The sequence below is a fragment of the Pristis pectinata genome, chromosome 3 (assembly GCF_009764475.1).
Source record: "Pristis pectinata isolate sPriPec2 chromosome 3, sPriPec2.1.pri, whole genome shotgun sequence".
NCBI lineage: Eukaryota > Metazoa > Chordata > Chondrichthyes > Rhinopristiformes > Pristidae > Pristis > Pristis pectinata.
Genome location: NC_067407.1, coordinates 3,459,463 through 3,477,400, shown reverse-complemented (window position 1 = coordinate 3,477,400; position 17,938 = coordinate 3,459,463). Strand labels below are relative to the sequence as shown.

The window sequence follows — 17,938 nt, the reverse complement described above, 5'->3', positions numbered from 1 at the left end:
ATTCTACGTCTCATGGTTCCTTCACTCTACCATTCTTACCCTGCCTCAGTGGGACTAACCTATTCAGAAGCCCATGCAAGTTCTCCCTAAACAACCTCCACATTTCCATTGTGCACTTCCCCAAGAACATCTGTTCCCAATTTACACTCCCAAGTTCCTGCCTAATAGCATCATAATTCCCCCTCCTCCCAATTAAATACTGTCCCATATCATCTTCTCCTATGCCTCTCCAAGCTCATTGCCCAGTACCAGGTCCAGAATGGCCTCTCCTCTGGTTGGCCTGTCCACATACTGTGTCAGGAATCCTTCCTGGACACACCGAACAAACTCCGTCCCATCCATCCCCTTTACATTCAGGAGGTACCAATATCAGGGAAGTTGAAATCACCAATGACAACAACCCTGTTATTTTTAAAATCTGCCTTCCGATCTGCTCCTCAGTGTCTCTGCTGCTACTGAGGGGTCTGTAGAATACTCCCAATAGAGTGATCGCTTCTTTCCTGTTTCTGACTTCCACCCACACTGACTCAGTAGACAATCCCTCCAGGACGTCCTCCCTTTCTACAGCTGTGACACTGTCCCTGATCAGCAAAGCCGCTCCCCCACCTCTTTTACCTCCATCCCGTCCCTTTTGAAACATCTGAACCCCAGAATATCCAACAGCCATTCCTGCCCTTGTGACAGCCAAGTCTCTGTAATGACTACCATGTCATAATTCCATGTACTTACCCACGCTCTAAGTTCATCAGCCTTGTTCCTGAAACTTCTCACATTAGACACACTTCAGCCCATCCAACTGACTGCAATTTTGCCCTTTCAACTGCCTCTCCTTCCTCAGTCTTTCTTCACTCTGCATCTACTTGTACATTAAATGCACCAACCTCTGACCTATCACTCTGGTTCCCATTACCCTGCCAAACTAGTTTAAACCCTCCACAACAGTTCTAGCAAACCTACCCGCAAGAATATTGGTCCCTCTCCAGTTCAGGTGTAACCCGTTCCTTTTGTACAGGTCAAACCTTCACCAGAAGAGATCCCAATGATCAACAAATATGAAACCCTGCCCCCTGCATCAACTGCTCAGCCACGCATTCAGCTGCCAAATCATCCTATTCTTACCCTCACTGGTGAGTGGCACAGGCAGCAATCCAGAGATTACTATCCTTGAGGTCCTGCTTTTCAGCTTCCTACCTAGCTCCCTATATTCCCTCTTCAGGGCCTCATCTCTTTTCCTACCTATGTCCTTGGTACCAATATGTACCACGACCTCTGGCTATTCACCCTCCCCCTTCAGAATGCTATGGACCCGATCCAATACGTCCCTGACCCTGGCACCAGGGAGGCAACATACCATCTGGGAGTCTCTTTCACGTCCACAGAAAATCCTGTCTGCCCCGGTTACTATGATCCCCTATCACTACTGCACTCTTCTCCCCCCTTCCCTCTGCACCACGTGACCAGGCTCAGTGTCAGAGACCTGGTCAGTGCGGCTTTCCTGTGGCAGGTTGTCCCCCCAACAGAATCCAAAGCAGTATACCTGTTACTGAGGGGAATGGTCACGGGGGTACTCTGCACTACCTGCCTATTCTCCGTCCTTCTCCTGATGAGTCACCCAGCTACCTGCCTCCTGCAGCCTCGGAGTGACTGCCTCCCTGTAGCGCTTGTCTACATACTCCTCGTTCTCCCGTAGGAGCCGAAGGTCATCCAGCTGCAGCTCCAGTTCACTAACACGGTCTGTAAGGAGCTGCAGCTGGATGCACCTCGTGCAGATGTAGCTATCAGGGAGACTGGATGTCTCCCAGAACTCTCTCATCTCACAAGATGAACACACGACTGACCCTGGAGCCATTCTCACTACTCTAGCCTGACACTAAAGGAAAAGTCACAGAAAGAAAGAAAGAAGCTAACCAGAGACTTACCTTAGCCTCCGCCTCCTCTCGCCGAAGCCTCAAATGCTCCACTCTAACCCTGGTCCACCCCAACAAAGGCTGCTCTGCTTATACCTACCTACCCTTCTATTTGCTGCTGTTAATTAGCCAATCAACTAGTAACAATTTGCAAATGTGCCTCTTTTAGACTCCTGCATGGTGAAACTCACAGGCACACGTACAGAAACTCATCTCTTTTCAAAGCTCCATCTCCAAATTTCCTGTTTCCGTGCTGATGAACTAGATGCCAAACCACTGGGATTTCCAAGCAATGGAGGTTTATTCTAGGCTTACTGTGTTAGAAATCTACAAGTAAACTTGTATAGGGAGTAATCAGTCTGATACAAAGTTAATTAATTCATTTCTTTAGAAATGCAAACTTAATTTTCCAGAAGTGGGAATCAATGAACAACTTGCACAATAACAAAAAATGCTTTATTCTAAATAATGATTAATAATTGAATAATGACAATACCTTACCTCAAACAAATGAGTGCAAGGATAATCATAGCCATACCATGGAACGCCCAACACAAGCTTGCTAGGGTCAATATCCAGCTTCATATAAGCTTGGACACCTAAAAGGCAGAGGAAAAATAAGGTACGTCTTGGGTCAAACACCAAAACATTAGATAGCCCCGACGCAAGAATGTGTAACCCTTCATACCTGATAACGTCTGGTAATAGGGGGCATTAGCCTTTGCAACACAATCATCCCATATCTGACTCTGCATATCATAGGACATTACAAATAAAAAGTCACAGGAGTTTGCAATTTCCACATAATCATAGCATCTTCCATCTATGCAATCTGGAGACCAAGCCACATCAAATGTTACCTGTGGATCAATCAGTTACAAGTTAATTTCATTTCACGACATGCATTCCATATTTCCATACCACACGAGACCCATCGAGTCAATGCCAGCTCACAGAGCAATCCAGTTCCCCACTAACTTTCCTTGTATTGTTGTCACTTGTATTGAGGTACAGTGAAAAACTTGTCTTGCATACAGTTCGTACAGATCAATTCATTACAGCAGTGCATTGAGGTAGTACAAGGGAAAACAATAAGAATGCAGAATAAAGTGTCACAGCAACAGAGAAAGTGCAGTGCAGGCAGACAATAAGGTGCAAGGCTATATTGAGGTAGATTGTGAGGTCAAGAGTCCATCTCATTGTATATGGGAACCGTTCAATAGTCTTATCACAGTGGGGTAAAAGCTGTCCTTGAGCCTGGTGGTACGTGCCCTCAGGCTCCTGTATCTTCTGCCTGATGGGAGAGGGGAGAAGAGAGAATGACCCGGGTGGGTGGGGTCTTTGATTATGCTGGCTGCTTCACAGAGGCAGCGAGAGGGGTAGACAAATGTGCTGATGTTGGAGAAGGTTCAGAGGAGATTTACGAGGATGATTCCCGGAATGAAAGGGCTTACATATGATGAGCTTTTGTCGGCTCTTGGACTGTACTCACTGGAGTACAGAAGAATGAGAGGGGACATCATAGAAACATTTAAAATGTTGAAAGGACTGGACAGAGTAGATGTGGCCAAGCTGTTTCCCTTGGTGGGTGAGTCCAGGACCAGAGGGCACAATCTTAGAATTAGAGGGTACAAGTTTAAAACAGAGATGAGGAGAAATTTCTTTAGCCAGACGAGGGTAGTGAATTTATGGAATTCCTTGCCACGTACAGCAGTGGAGGCCTGATCGTTGGAAGCATTTAAGGAGGAGATAGATAGATATCCAGTTGGTCAAGGTATCAAGGGACATGGGGATAAGGCCGGAAATTGGGGTTAGAATAGTTTTTTTTCCCCTCATGAAGCAGACTCTTCCCCCGACCCCCCCCCAACATTTCTCATTTCTTTTTTCTTTTTCCCCTTTTCTTTGGAGCAGACTCAATGGGCCGAACGGTCTTTCTGCTCCCTTGTCTTGTGATCTTGTGAGACAAGAGTCCATGGAGGGGAGGCTGGTTTCTGTGATGTGCTGGGCTGTGTCCACAACTCTCTGCAGCTTCTATTCCCTCCCCATCCCAACAATTCCACCCAAATTCTACAACTTACCTACAAGGGGAAATTTACAGTGGCCAATTAACCTACCAACCCACATGTCATTGGGACATGGGAGGAAACTGGAGTACCCAGAGGAAACCCACATGGTCACAGGGGAGAGAACGTGCAAACTCCACACAGACAGCACCGGAGGTCAGGATTGAACCTGGGTCGCTGGAGCTGAAAGGCAGTGGCTCTACCAGCTGCACCACTCTGCATGAGAGAATAATGGTTATACCAGGCAGGACCTTGCTGGGAAATACAAGTCCTGCAGAAAACTGCTTGAACTTGCGTACAGAATGCCAGCAGTTGGGAATAGAGAAGCCCACACTTGCCGACGAGGATCTAGTATTGGCTTCCTGCCTGCATTCCAACCTTAGACTGCAATGACTTGTGGCTGGACACAAACCTGTCAAATTCCCCAACACTTAGTCTGGGTAATCTGCCTGTTAAACCTCTGCCAGGTCCATCAGTTTGAAAGAAAAATGGCTGAGGAAGACAAGCAAGCTTGCATTTTTTAGTTAGTTGTTTGCTTAATAGTTTGGTATTCAGCTGATTTCGAATTCAAATTGAATAATTTAAAATCTTAATCAATTGATTTTGAGAGTTTTTTTTAATGTTTCTTAACATTAGATATCTGGAACCAAGTGGTCTTGGTCACCTCTACTTCCTCAGGAGGCTAAAGAAATTTAGCATGTCCCCTTCGACCCTCACCAATTTTTATTGATGCAACCATAGAAAGCATCCTATCCAGATGCATCACGGCTTGGTACGGCAACTGCTCCGCCCGTGACAGCGAGAAACTGTAGAGAGTTGTGGACACAGCTCAGCACATCACAGAAACCAGCCTCCCCTCCATGCACTGTCTACACTTCTCACTGCCTCAGTAAAGCAGCCAGACTCAAGGACAACATCTTCTATCCCGCTGTTATAAGGCTATTGAACGGTCCCCTAGTATGATGAGATGGACTCTTGACCACACAATCTACTGTCTGCCTTTTGCAATCTGTAACTGTAACACTTCATTCTGCATTGTTATTTTACCTTATACTACATCAATGCACTGTGCAATGAAATGATCTGTATGGATGGCATGCAAAACAAAGTTTTCCACTGTACATGTAACAATAAGATAAGACATCTTTTATTAGTCACACGTACATCGAAACACACAGTGAAATGCATCTTTGTGTAGAGTGTTCTGGGGGCAGCCCACAAGTGTCGCCACGCTTCTCGCGCCAACATAGCATGCCCACAACTTCCTGACCCATACGTCTTTGGAATGTGGGAGGAAACCAGAGCACCCAGAGGAAACCAGAGCAGACACGGGGAGAACATACAAACTCCTTACAGAGCGGCCGGAAGTGAACCCAGGTCACTGGCGCTGTAAAGCGTTACACTAACCGCTATACTACCGTGCCTGCCCCTAGGATAATGTTCCTGCCCAGGGTCGAACTGGGGACATTTAGCGTGTGAGACAAACATGATAACCGCTGCACTACTGAAATAAACCAATTTAGGAATTTAGTTAGTGCTACATTTTAGCTCTGTCCCTTCTGTCATTTCATCTGATGATAGAGAGCAAACTGATTGGACAATAAATTAGAAAGGTTGGGTGCGACCTGCTTGGTGTGGACAGGACATTACTGGACAATTTTCCCTCTTGTTCTGTGTACTGGCTGGAGGCATGGATAGTCCTAGGGTGCAAGTCTTCAAAACAACAGCTGGGATGCTGCTTGGTCCCACCATCATTACCATGTCCAGAGCTTCAGACATTTCTTGATATCACATGGAATCAAAGCAGCTAAAGAATGGCTTCAGTGATGGTGGGAATCATGGGAGGGAGCCAAAATGTATCAGCCAATCAGCAGTAACAGCTGAAGTAGATTAAGCAGAAACCAATTGCTTATCCATATTTAAACAAATAAAACATGAAGTGTCCCGGACTGGGAAGCACAGACTCTGCCTGATTTGCTGTGCTTTCCCCACCCACCCCCCCCCGCCCCCACCCCTAATATTTTCTGGGGATTTTTTTCCTCCAGATTGCCAACATCTGCAGTCTTTAAAAATAAAAAGTGGCTTCTTTACCTGGGAACCTGGTATTTCCCGGTGGAATATTTCTGTGGTTTCTTTCACAAGTTGAGTTAACGCAAAGTATTCCGCAGATTGATATGCAACAGCTTCCTCCAGATCCAAATTGATTCCATCCATAAACTGGCTTTTTGCCAACCGCACTTTACTAAGAACCCAAGCTGTCCTGTTAATTTGGTCTATAATATCCCTTATTGGTACAGCACCTGGTGAAGAGGGAAGAGCAACACATTAACACAGCATCGACCAGAATAACTATCAGAAGTGAAGTTGCACTTAATGTACTTTTGTATTAAGTGCAATGGAGCACCTAAAAATAATTAACTACTATTACTCTTTGTGCAGACGTGGTAGCTAGTTTGTGCAGACGTGGTAGCTAGTTTGTGCAGACAGATCCCTCGATAGAAAACTGGTGATTTTTTTTTGGTGAACTTGTTCAAGACATGAATCTTGCCCAGGATAATTCCTTGTTCTTTGAATTTTACATCCATCAAACAAATGGTATTCTTATTACTTCAACCATCAAGCGACAATGTACACCACACCCTAGGTACATTCTTTTTTAAAAGCAGAGCCACAGAGTAACCTCAAAAACTTTTGCAGAGGAAATTGGTATTTATAGAAGCACAGAAGGAGGGGCCACTCAGTCCATTTTGTTCAGTACCACTGTGGGAGCAGAAGTGTAGCTGCTGTTAAAGCACCTGCACCCCTCATCCATTAATCCCCTCTACCGCCATCACATCCATTCTGTGGTCTGGTGACTAGAGCTGCATAAATTGCTACAACTGGGGACTAATAACAATTTTAAACAGGATGAACAGGAACAGAAATACACTGCTTTTCCCTTTGTCTCGAGCTGTCCATAAGTAGAAACGGAAGGGGACTTCAGTCTTTGAACCTGTTCCACTATTCAACAGGGTCATGGCTGATCCAACATAATGATCCGATAATTCTTGATTCTCTTACTGATTTGAAATCCACCTGAGTTTCAAATATATGCAAGCCTTCATAGTTCTTTGTGGTAAGGAGTTCAGAAGACTCTACGCTCAATGAAGAAGGTCTACCTCACCTCAGTCTTTAATTAGTGCCCCAAGCCCTCTCGTTCAGGATTCTCTCACGGGAGGAAACACCCTCTCAGCATTTACCCTGCCTAGACTCCCAAGTTGCCTCCACCTTCACCCTCTGCTTCCCCCTCCCCCCACCTCGCTCCTTTTTCTCACCCTTGTCTGCTTCCACCTATCACCCACCTGCCCGTCTCTGAACTCCACCCCTCCCCCTCCATCTGCTTGCTATCCTTCACCCTTCCTCAATTCACCTATCACCTACTGGCCCCTGTCTCACCCTTTCCCCTCTCCTCTTCATATTGGCCATCTTCCCTCTCCCCTCAGTCCAGATGCAGGGTCTCAACCCAGATCCTCGACAATTTCTCTCCCTCCACAGATGCTGCTCAACCCACTGAGTTCCTCCAGCATTTTTGTTTCGCTCCAGATCTTAGCATCTGCAGCCTCTTGTACCTCCCTTAAAATATTTCAATATCACATGTCATCTTCTCAACTCCAATGAGTAGAACACCAACATGGTTAACCTTTCCTTATAGAACAATCTCTGCATATCCATGATCATCCGAGTGGATCTACACTGATTTACCTCCCGTCCTCACCTAAATGAGGGGACCAAAGAACTCTAGATGCGGCCGCACCCACCCGGGCAGAAGACACAAGAGCCTGAGGGCACGTACCACCAGACTTAAGGACAGCTTCTACCCCACTGTGATAAGACTATTGAACGGTTCCCTTATACAATGAGATGGACTATGACCTCACGATCTACCTTGTCGTGACCTTGCACCTTAATGTACTGCACTTTCTCTGTAGCTGTGACACTTTACTCTGTACTGTTATTGTTTTATACCTGTACTACATCAATGCACTGTACTAACTCAATGTAACTGCACTGTGTAATGAATTGATCTGTACGACCGGTATGCAAGACAAGTTTTTCCACTGTACCTTGGTACAAGTGACAATAATAAACTAATACCTTGTACAGTTGTAGATGGACTTCCCTACTTTTGTACTCCAACACCCTTACAACATGGGCCAACATTCCACAAGCTTTCTCTACTACTTGCTGCACTCGTGAGCTAGCTTTGTTTCATGCACAAGCTCCCTATTCTTATGTGTCACAGCTTAGCTAACAAACTAACTAGATTTTGTTTTAATTATTACCTCCAACCATTTGGGCATTGGTAGCAGGACAAGCATTTACTGCCTATCCTCAAAGTGGCGGTGAGCCACTTCCTTCAAACTTTCTGTTGAAAGGTACTCAGGAGGCAGGGGACTTCAGGACTGAACTCCAGAGGCAATATATTTCCAGATCAATGAAACCTCCTCCAGGCATGGAGGAAAACCTGCAAGATGGGATGGGTGGAGGGAGGCAATTAGGAAGGTAAATAGTTCTGATAAAGGATCTTAACTCCGTTTCTCTTTCCACAGAAGGTGCCTGCCCTGCTGAGTGTTTCCAGCGTTTCTGGGCTTTGCTGCAAATGGCACGAAGGCCTTTACTGCAAGAGGATTTAAGATAAGACATCTTTATTAGTCACATGTACATCGAAACACACAGTGAAAAGTACCTTTTGCATAGAGTGTTCTGGGGGCAGCCCGCAAGTGTCGCCACGCTTCCGGTGCCAACATAGCATGCCCACAACTTCCTAACCTGTACGTCTTTGGAATGTGGGAGGAAACCAGAGCACCCGGAGGAAACCCACGCAGACACGGGGAGAACATACAAACTCCTTACAGACAGCGGCGGGAATTGTACCCGGGTCACTGGTGCTGTAATAGCGTTACGCTAACTGCTACACCACTGTGCCTGCCCGCATTTGCTCACAAGGAAAGCGGAGTCTTGCTCCTATTGTATAGAGCCTTGCTGAGACCGCATCCGGGATATTGTGTGAAGGTTCAGTCTCCCTATCCAGGGAAGGAAGCACTTGTGATAGAGGGAGAAAGATTAAAGGAATCAAGAGGAATGGGGTTCGTGCAGGAAAATGGTGCTGAGGTAAAAGATCAGCATTGATCTTACTGAATGGCAGACCAGGATGAGGAGCCGAGTGGCCCATTCCTGCTTCTATATGTTATGATGATGTTCTCATGGACCAGCTGCCCTCAATCTTTGTGCTGGTAGGAGCCAGTTGGAAGGTGCTATCAAAGCAGGCAAAGCGAGTGCAGTGCATTTTGTAGATTGGTATTGGTATTGGTTTATTATTGTCACTTGTACCAAGGTACAGTGAAAAGCTTGTCTTACAAACCGATCGTACAGGTCAGTTCATTACACAGTACAGTTACATTGAGTTAGTACAGAGTGCATTGATGTAGTACAGATAAAAACAGTAACAGTATAGCGTGAAGTGTCACAGCTACAGAGAAAGTGCAGTGCAATGCAATAAGGTACAAGGTCACAACAAGGTAGATTGTGAGGTCATAGTCCATCTCATTGTATAAGGGAACTGTTCAATAGTCTTATCACAGTGGGGTAGAAGCTGTCCTTAAGTCTGGTGGTACGTGCCCTCAGGCTCCTGTATCTTCTACTTGATGGAAGAGGAGAGAAGGGAGAATGTCCCGGGTGGGTTGGGTCTTTGATTATGCTGGCTGCTTCACCAAGACAGTGAGAGGTAAAGACAGATGGTACACATGCCACTGATATGCCAGTGATGGTGGGAATGAACATTGAAGACACTGGACTAGTGGGAGGGGAGGCACAATCAAGCAGGCTGCTCATTCCTGGAAGGCTTCGAGCTTCTTAGGTATTGCAAGAGCTGCACTCGTCCAGGCCAGTGGAGAACATTGCAATCACACCCGCAAACCTCTGACCTTTCCACATTCGGCAAGGCACAAATCACTTGTTGCTGGATACCAGCCTCCAACCAGAAATGGCAACACAAGAGATATGGTGGTAAAGGCGGCATACAGCCTACTTGCCTTCATCAGTCGAGGCACTGAGTATAAGAGTCAGGAAGTCACATTGCAGCTGTATAAAACTTTGGTTAGGCCGCATTTGGAGTATTGTGTTCAGTTCTGGTCACCCCATTACAGGAAGGGTGTGGAGGCTCTGGAGAGGGTGCAGAAGAGGTTCACCAGGATGCTGCCTGGATTGGAGAGTACGAGCTACAAGGAGAGGTTGGACAAACTTGGGTTGTTTTGTCTGGAGTGTTGGAGGCTGAGGGGAGACCTGATAGAAGTTTATAAAATTATGAGGCATAGACAGTCAGAGTTATTTTCCCAGGGTGGAAATGTCAAATACTGGAGAACATAGGTTCAAGTCAGAGGAAAAGTTTAAAAGAGATCTGAGGCAAGTTTTTGTTTTAATACAGCGAGTGGTGGGTGCCTGGAATGCACTGCTAGGGGTGGTGGTGGAGGCAGATACAATAGCAATGTTTAGGAGGCTGTTAGACAGACACATAAACAGGAAGGGAACAGAGGGATATGGATCACACGCAGGCAGATTGGATTAGTTTGGCATCATAGTCAGCCTGTTCCGGTGCTGCACTGCTCTGTGTTCTCATTGGAGCCAATTCACTTTACTTACGCCATGGCCTCTCTTACTCTGATTATTTACCCTTTCAACATTCAGAAGGCTGTGGCTTTAGTTCCCTCACTTTACCCCCTTTGTAGAAAAGTATCTAGCCTGTTTCCAGCACATTTCTGAAAGGTCACCCTTTGCTTAGTTAAGTTTTACCTACCAACATTTGAGTTCAATGTATCCTGGCACAATCCCTTCTCGTTCCTCCAATTCAAAAGCCAAAATTTTATACATCTCCTTTCTGTTCCCCATTATTAAACCTAAAAGTTCACTTAATGACACTTGCCCTACATTTCTGACAAACAGACCATTGCCTCCTTCCTAACTGTACTAGAAACAAATCCAGCAAGTACTCCTGTACCCGTCCGAAAGATCTACCTTTCTTTGATCTTTGGAATAGAACAATCAATATTGGGGTAAATTAATTCCCTTAATATCACCACTCTATAGTTATATGGTTGAGTAATTCCCACAATGTTGCTTTTATTTCCCCCAGCCATTTGCTGGCCTGCAGAATAGCCACAAGTTATGATGGAAACTTTAGAGAGGATGCAGAGGAGATTTACCAGGATGCTGCCTGGATTAGAGAGCATGTCTTATGAGGAAAGATTGAGCGAGCTAGGGCTTTTCTCTTTGGAGCAACACAGGATGAGAGGAGACTTGATAGAGGTGTGTAAGATTACGAGAGGCACAGATAGAGTGGACAGCTGGCACTTTTTTCCCAGGGCAGCAATGGCCAATACCAGAGGACATCCACTTAAAGTGAGTGGAGGAAAGTTTAGTGGAGATATCAGAAGTAGGTTTTTTTTTAAATACAGAGAGTGGTGGGTGTCTGAAACGCACCGCTGGGGGCCGTGGTAGAGGTTGATACAATAGGACATTTAAAAAACTCTTATAGTAACATGTACGTAAGAAAAATGGAGGGTTATGGGCTGTGTAGGAGGGAAGGGTTAGACTGATGGTGGAGTAGGTTTATGTAGGTCGGCACAACAACGTGGGCCGAAGGGCCTGTACTCAACTCTAACTGAATGCTGCACTGGAGCTCCCCCTTCAGTATACCTTCCTTAATCTGTACCTGTCATACCACTTTCCCCTTACCCAGCTTGTTTATAGGTACATAAAGCAATGTAGATTAGATGCAAAGATCAGCATTCCTATAGAGGACAAGAACACTATGGGCTGGAAGTTACGTCATAGCTATACTGAGACCTAGATTCTGGAGGACTGAGTACTGGACCTTGAGGATAACATTTGTCATGGAGGGAATGGAACTTAGATTTACCAAAGTTATACCTGGATCCTAAGGAGTTAGATTATTGCAACTGTGTACTCCCTGGAGTTTAAGGTTATCAAAATGTACAGGATATTACAAAGAACTGAGTTCTCTCAACCTATCTTATTTCCTGTGGTTGGGTAATTTAGGACTTTAGAATATAGAGACTTTAAGAAATAAGGAGAGATAGATCCACGATCCAGGGAGGCACGGTAGCGTAGCGGTTAGCGTAACGCTATTACAGCACCAGTGACCCGGGTTCAATTCCCGCCGCTGTCTGTAAGGAGTTTGTACGTTCTCCCCGTGTCTGCGTGGGTTTCCTCCGGGTGCTCCGGTTTCCTCCCACATTCCAAAGACGTACAGGTTAGGAAGTTGTGGACATTATATGCTGGCGCCGGAAGCGTGGCAACACTTGCGGGCTGCCCCCCCCCAGAACACTCTACGCAAAAGATGCGTTTCACTGTGTGTTTCGATGTACATGTGACTGATAAAGATATCTTAAATCTTGTTGGGTCAAACATCAGCCAACATCTCATTGAAAAGCAGAATGGGTTCAAGAGAGTAAGTAGCCTAGTCATCCCTCAGAAATTTATACACTGAAAACCTTGACCTGAGGACGTAAAATTTGTAGATTTTGATTGAGAACGTAGATGGAACTAGAACCATAGAACACTACAACACTAGATAATAACAGCACTAAGTTATAATTAGAATAACTTGAAATTTTTGTATCAGAGATGCAGAGAAATTTCAGGACAACAAGATGAAGTCAAGCCAGGGCAACAGTCAGGGTCAGGTAACGTGTGTTCTTGCGAGTACAGCTCAATTATACAGCTTGTGTTACACAACAGAAGAATATCTTTGTGATAAAATAAGTTACCTTTCAGAACAACTCGAACTTCATTTGCGTGAGCATGACACAAAAGCTGAGGGTCGTACGCTCCAAAGGTTGCGATGGTTGTCAGTTTGGACCAGTCATAATGTTTCCAATCCTGCCCTCCAACGTCAAAGGCAAAAACCTAAAACAGAAATGAAAGCAAACTGCAGTGACGAAGGGCAGAAAACTCCCTGAAAAATCTGGACTTTCCCCAGATAGTTATCACCTTCCCAAAGATGCAAGGCAGAGCTTCTTAGATACAGAGAAGAAACATGCGGGCTTAGGTTACAAGGGGAGACTGGATAGCCCAGGGCTTTTATCCCCCTGGAGTGGAGGCTCATGAGGGGCACAGATGAGGTGAATGGTCACAGTGTTTTTCCCAGAATAGAGGAGTCCAAAACTAGAGCAATATTGGACCTCCTCCTGGGGAACGAGGTAGAGCATGTGTTGAAAGTGTTTGTCGGCGAGCACTTTGCGTCCAGTGACCATAATTTTATCAGTTTTAAAAGAGTTATGGAGAAGCATACGACTGGTTCACAGGTTAAGATTCTGAACTGAGGCAGAGCAAATTTTGGAGCCATTGGGCAGGATCTTGCAGTGGTTGATTGGGTGAGATTGTTTGCAGAGAAAGGAGCACCTGCCAAGTGGGAGGCCTTTAAGAGTGTGACGTCAAAAGTTCAGGGCCAGCATGTTCCTGTTAGGATGAAGGGCAAGGCTAGCAGGTTTCAGAAACAGTGGAGAGAGAGAGAGAGAGATTGAGGCTCTGGTCAAGGCATACACTGCACGTAAGCAATTGGAAACTAGTGAATCTCTTGATGACTACAAGAATTGTAGGAGTGCATTTAAGAGAGAAGTTAGGAGGGCAAAAAGACGACACAAGAAGGCAAGGTGAGACAAACCCCAAGAGATTCTATAGGTATATTAAAAGAGTGGCGAGGGAGAGAATAGGTTCCCTTAAAGATCTGCATGGCCATCTGTGTGTGGAACCGAAGGAAATGGGAGATTTTTTAAATGAATATTTCTCTTTAGGTTTTACTGTGAAGAAAATGATGGAAGGTACAGACCACATACAAATTAGTAGGGAGGAGGTATTGGAGGCCTTAAAGTGCATTGAGGTGGATAAATCCCCACAGCCTGACCTGGTGCATTCTCGGACCTTCTGGGGACCTCCGCAGAGATTTTTGCTTCATCTATGGCCACAGGTGAGTTTCCGGAGGACTAGAGAGTGGCTAATGTGGTACCATCGTTTAAAACGGGTAGTAAAAACAAGCCAGGAAACTATAGGCCGGTGAGTCTGACATTGGTGGGTAAATTGCTGGAGGGGATTCTGAGCGACAGGATCCACTAACATTTGGAGAGACAGGGTCTGATTCGGGACAGTCAGCACGGCTTTGTGTGTAGGAAGTTGTGTCTGACAGATCTCTTAGAGTCCTTCAAGGAAGTAAGTAAGAGGAGAGAGCAGTGGATGTTGGCTACACTGACTTTAGCAAGGCCTTTGACAAGGTCCCTCTCGGCAGGCTAGTCTGGAAAGTTAGATCGCATGGGACCCGGGGTGATAGTGGATTGGATTCATCATTGGTTGAATGATTGGAAGCAGAGGGTGATTGCCAAGGGTTGTTTCTCACACTGGAGGCCAGTGTCTAGTGGTGCATCAGAATCAGGTTTATTATCACTGACTTGTATGTCATGAAATTTGTTGTTTTGCGGCAGCAGTACAGTGCAAAGACATAAAATTACTAAAAATTACAAAAACAAATAGTGCAAGGAAAAGGAATAACAAAGTAGCGTTCATGGACTGTTCAGAAATCTGATGGCGGACGGGAAGAAGCTGTATCTGAATCATTGAGTGTGGGTCTTCAGGCTCCTGTACCTCCTCCCCGATGGTAGTAACAAGAGGGCGTGTTCCGGATGGTGAGGGTCCTTAAATGATGGATGCCACCTTCTTGAGGCAGCACCTCTTGAAGATGACCTCGGTGGTGGAGAGGGTTGTGCCCGTGATGGAGCTGGCTGAGTCTACAACCCTCTGCAGCCTCTTGTGATCCTGTGCATTGGAGCCTCCACACCAGGCGGTAATGCAAACAGTCAGAATGCTCTCGACCGTACATCTCTGGAAATTTGCAAGAGTCTTTGGTATGCATCATGGGTTGGTGCTAGGGCCTTTGTTTGTAATTTATATAAGTGATTTGGAGGTGAATGCACAAGGCATGGTTAGTAAGTCTTCAGATGATACTAAAATGGGTGGGTGTTGTAGATTGCGTAGAAGGTTATGAAAAGTTACAGGGGGATCTTGATCAGCTGGGTATGTGGGCTGAGGATTGGCAAATGGCTTTCAATCCAGATAAATAGGAGGTATTGCATTTTGGGAGATGAAACCAGGGGAGAACTCGTACAGTGAATGGTAGGGCCCTGGGGGAAACAGAGGGACCTAGGAGTGCAAGTGCATAGTTCGATGAAAGCAGCATCTCAAGCAGATGGGGTAGTGAAGAAGGCGTTTGGAATGCTGGCCTTCATCAGTCAGGGCATCAAGTCTAGGAGTTGGGAAATTATGTTGCAGTTATATGTCGGTGAGGCCGCACTTGGGGTACTGTGTACAGTTTTGGTCACCCTATTATAGGAAAGATGTTATTAAACTAGAAAGAGCGCAGAAAAGATTTACCAGGATGTTGCCTGGACTTGGGGGCCTGAGTTACAAGGAGAGGTTGCATAGACCAGGACTTTATTCCCTGGAACATAGGGGACTGAGGGGTGACCTGATGGAGGTGTATAAGATCATGAGGGACATAGACAGGGTGAAAGCACACAGTCTTTTTCCCAGGGAGGGACTGCTAAAAACAAGAGGGCATAGGTTTAAGATCAGAGGTGAGAGATTTAAAAGGGACATCAGGGGCAGCTTCTTCACACAAAGGGTGGTGCGGATTTGGAATGAGCTGCCAGAAATAGTGGTTGAGGTGGACACATCAGCAACATTTAAAAGCCATCTCGATAAGTACATGGATAGGAGAGGTTTAAGAGTGCTGTGGGCCAAACACGGGCACAAGGGGAAAAGAAAACCACGGGGAATCATATTCCAATACTGTGATGGCGCTCAAAGCTCTCCGAGAGGCAATCAAGTAAACCAAGTCCTTTTAACCAGAGAATGACAACTTTCGCATTAAAAAGGTACCCTTGGTGTCAACATTAATCAACAGGCCAGCACATTCAGACCAGAATATGACTTGCTATTCATCCAAGTGGGTACAGAACATTCAGAAAGGGGAGGGGAACAGCCAGAGGTCATTGTCATACTGGTACAAACAACATAGGTGAGAAGAGAGAATGTGGTCCTGCAAAGGGAATTTCGGGAGTTGTGTAGAAAGTTGAAAAGCAGGACCTCTGGGTTTGCAATCCCAGGGCTACTCCCTCTGCCACGTGTACAAGTAAGAATACAAGTGGCAGATAGAATTTAATCCAGATAAGTGTGAGGTAATTCCCATTGAGAAGTCAAATTCTGGTAAATGGTCAGATCTTTGGAGCATTGATGCAGAGACACCTTGGGGTGCAAGTCTATAGCTCCCTCAACGTGGTTACACAGGTGGATAGGGTAGAGGAAAGGGCATTTGTTATGCTTGCATTCATTGGCCAAGACACTGAGTACAACAGTTAGGACATCATGTTGCACTTGTACAAAACATTGGTTAGACCACACTTAATTGTGTGTAGTTCTGGTGCCACAGTACAGGAAGGATGTGGTAGCAACAGAGAGAGTGCAGAAGAGATTCACCAAGCTGTTGCCTGAAATGAAGGGCTGTATTTAAAAAGAGAGATTGGATAGGCTGGGTTTATTCTCACTGGAATGTAAGTGGCTGAGGGATGACCTTAGAGGTTTATAAAATTATGAGAGGCATAGACAGGATAGATGGTCAGAGCCTTTCTCCCCAGGGTAGGGGAAGTCTAGACCTAGAGCACACAGGTTTAAGGTGAGAGGGGAGAAATTTAAAGGAGATGGACATAACTGGTTATACTGGTCATAGGAAAGACGTGGTTAAACTGGAAAGAGTGCAGAAAAGATTTACGAGGATGTTGCCAGGACTTGAGGGCCTGAGTTATAGGGAAAGGTTGGCCAGGCTAGGACTTTATGCCTTGGAATGTAGGAGAATGAGGGGCGACCTTATAAAAGTATTTAAAATTATGAAAGGCAGAGATAAGGTGGATGGTACAGTCTCTTCCCCAGGGTAGGGGAGTCCAAAACTAGGGGGCACAGATTCATCCTAAATATTTAAGAGAGATCTGAGGGGCAACTTTTTCCACACAGCGTAGCGAGTACATGGAAAGAGTTGCCAGAGGAAGTGGTTGAGGCAGGTACAATAGTATCATTTGGGAAGCACTTGGATAGGTACATAGAAGGGTAGGGTTTGGAGTGACATGGGCCGAACACAGGAAATTGGGATGAGCTGGGTGGGCACCATGTTTGGCATCGACTGGTTGGGCCAAAGGGCCTATATCTGTGCTGTATTGCTCTACAACTTTGAGATCTGAGGTGTAAGTTATTCCCCCCCCCCCCCCCCCCCCAGAGGGGGAAAAACTTACCCCTTTCTGTGGGGTGAGTATCTGGAACTAGCTGCCAGAGGTGGTGGAACAGGCAGGTACAATTATAATGCTCAGAAGACATTTGGACCTGTATTTGTACGGGAAAAGTGTAAGGGGTTACACGCCTAATTGAGGCAACTGGAATTAGTGCAGACAGGCATTGCAGTCGGCATGAAGGAGGTGTTCTGAAAGGCCTCGTTTGTGCTGTACAATTACACAAATACATCCAACCTGTACTCTGATAGGATGACATTGGTTCTTCCCCTTCCCTACCCGCACCTACACCAGCCAGCTTAATAGAGCACCAATTTAGTACTGCTTTTAGGCAATTTTAGATTCAATTCTTTGAACTGAAACTACAATGAAGCATTTGTATTGTTAGACAGCTGGGACTATTAAATGGACTTTGCATTTACGTAGCACCCTTGTAATCCTTTCCAGAACATCCCAAACCACTCTGACCTCACGATCTACCTTGTTGTGACCTTGCACCTTATTGCACTGCATGTTCTCTGTAGCTGTGACACTTTACTCTGTACTGTTATTGTTTTTACCTGTACTACCTCAATGCACTCTGTAC

General features: G+C 45.6%; 1 protein-coding gene across 1 annotated transcript in view; it reads right to left on the bottom strand.

Moving 5' to 3' along the window:
- The window catches only part of LOC127568533 (di-N-acetylchitobiase-like), a 30,734-nt gene that overhangs the window by 9,583 nt on the left and 3,213 nt on the right, over positions 1–17,938 (bottom strand). Inside the window, exons 2-5 of the mRNA XM_052012394.1 lie at positions 12,796–12,934; positions 6,062–6,270; positions 2,596–2,767; positions 2,409–2,506 (exon numbers count right to left, since the gene is read on the bottom strand). Of these exons, the coding sequence (XP_051868354.1) occupies positions 2,409–2,506; positions 2,596–2,767; positions 6,062–6,270; positions 12,796–12,934 (618 nt within the window). The remainder of the gene's footprint in view (positions 1–2,408; positions 2,507–2,595; positions 2,768–6,061; positions 6,271–12,795; positions 12,935–17,938) is intronic.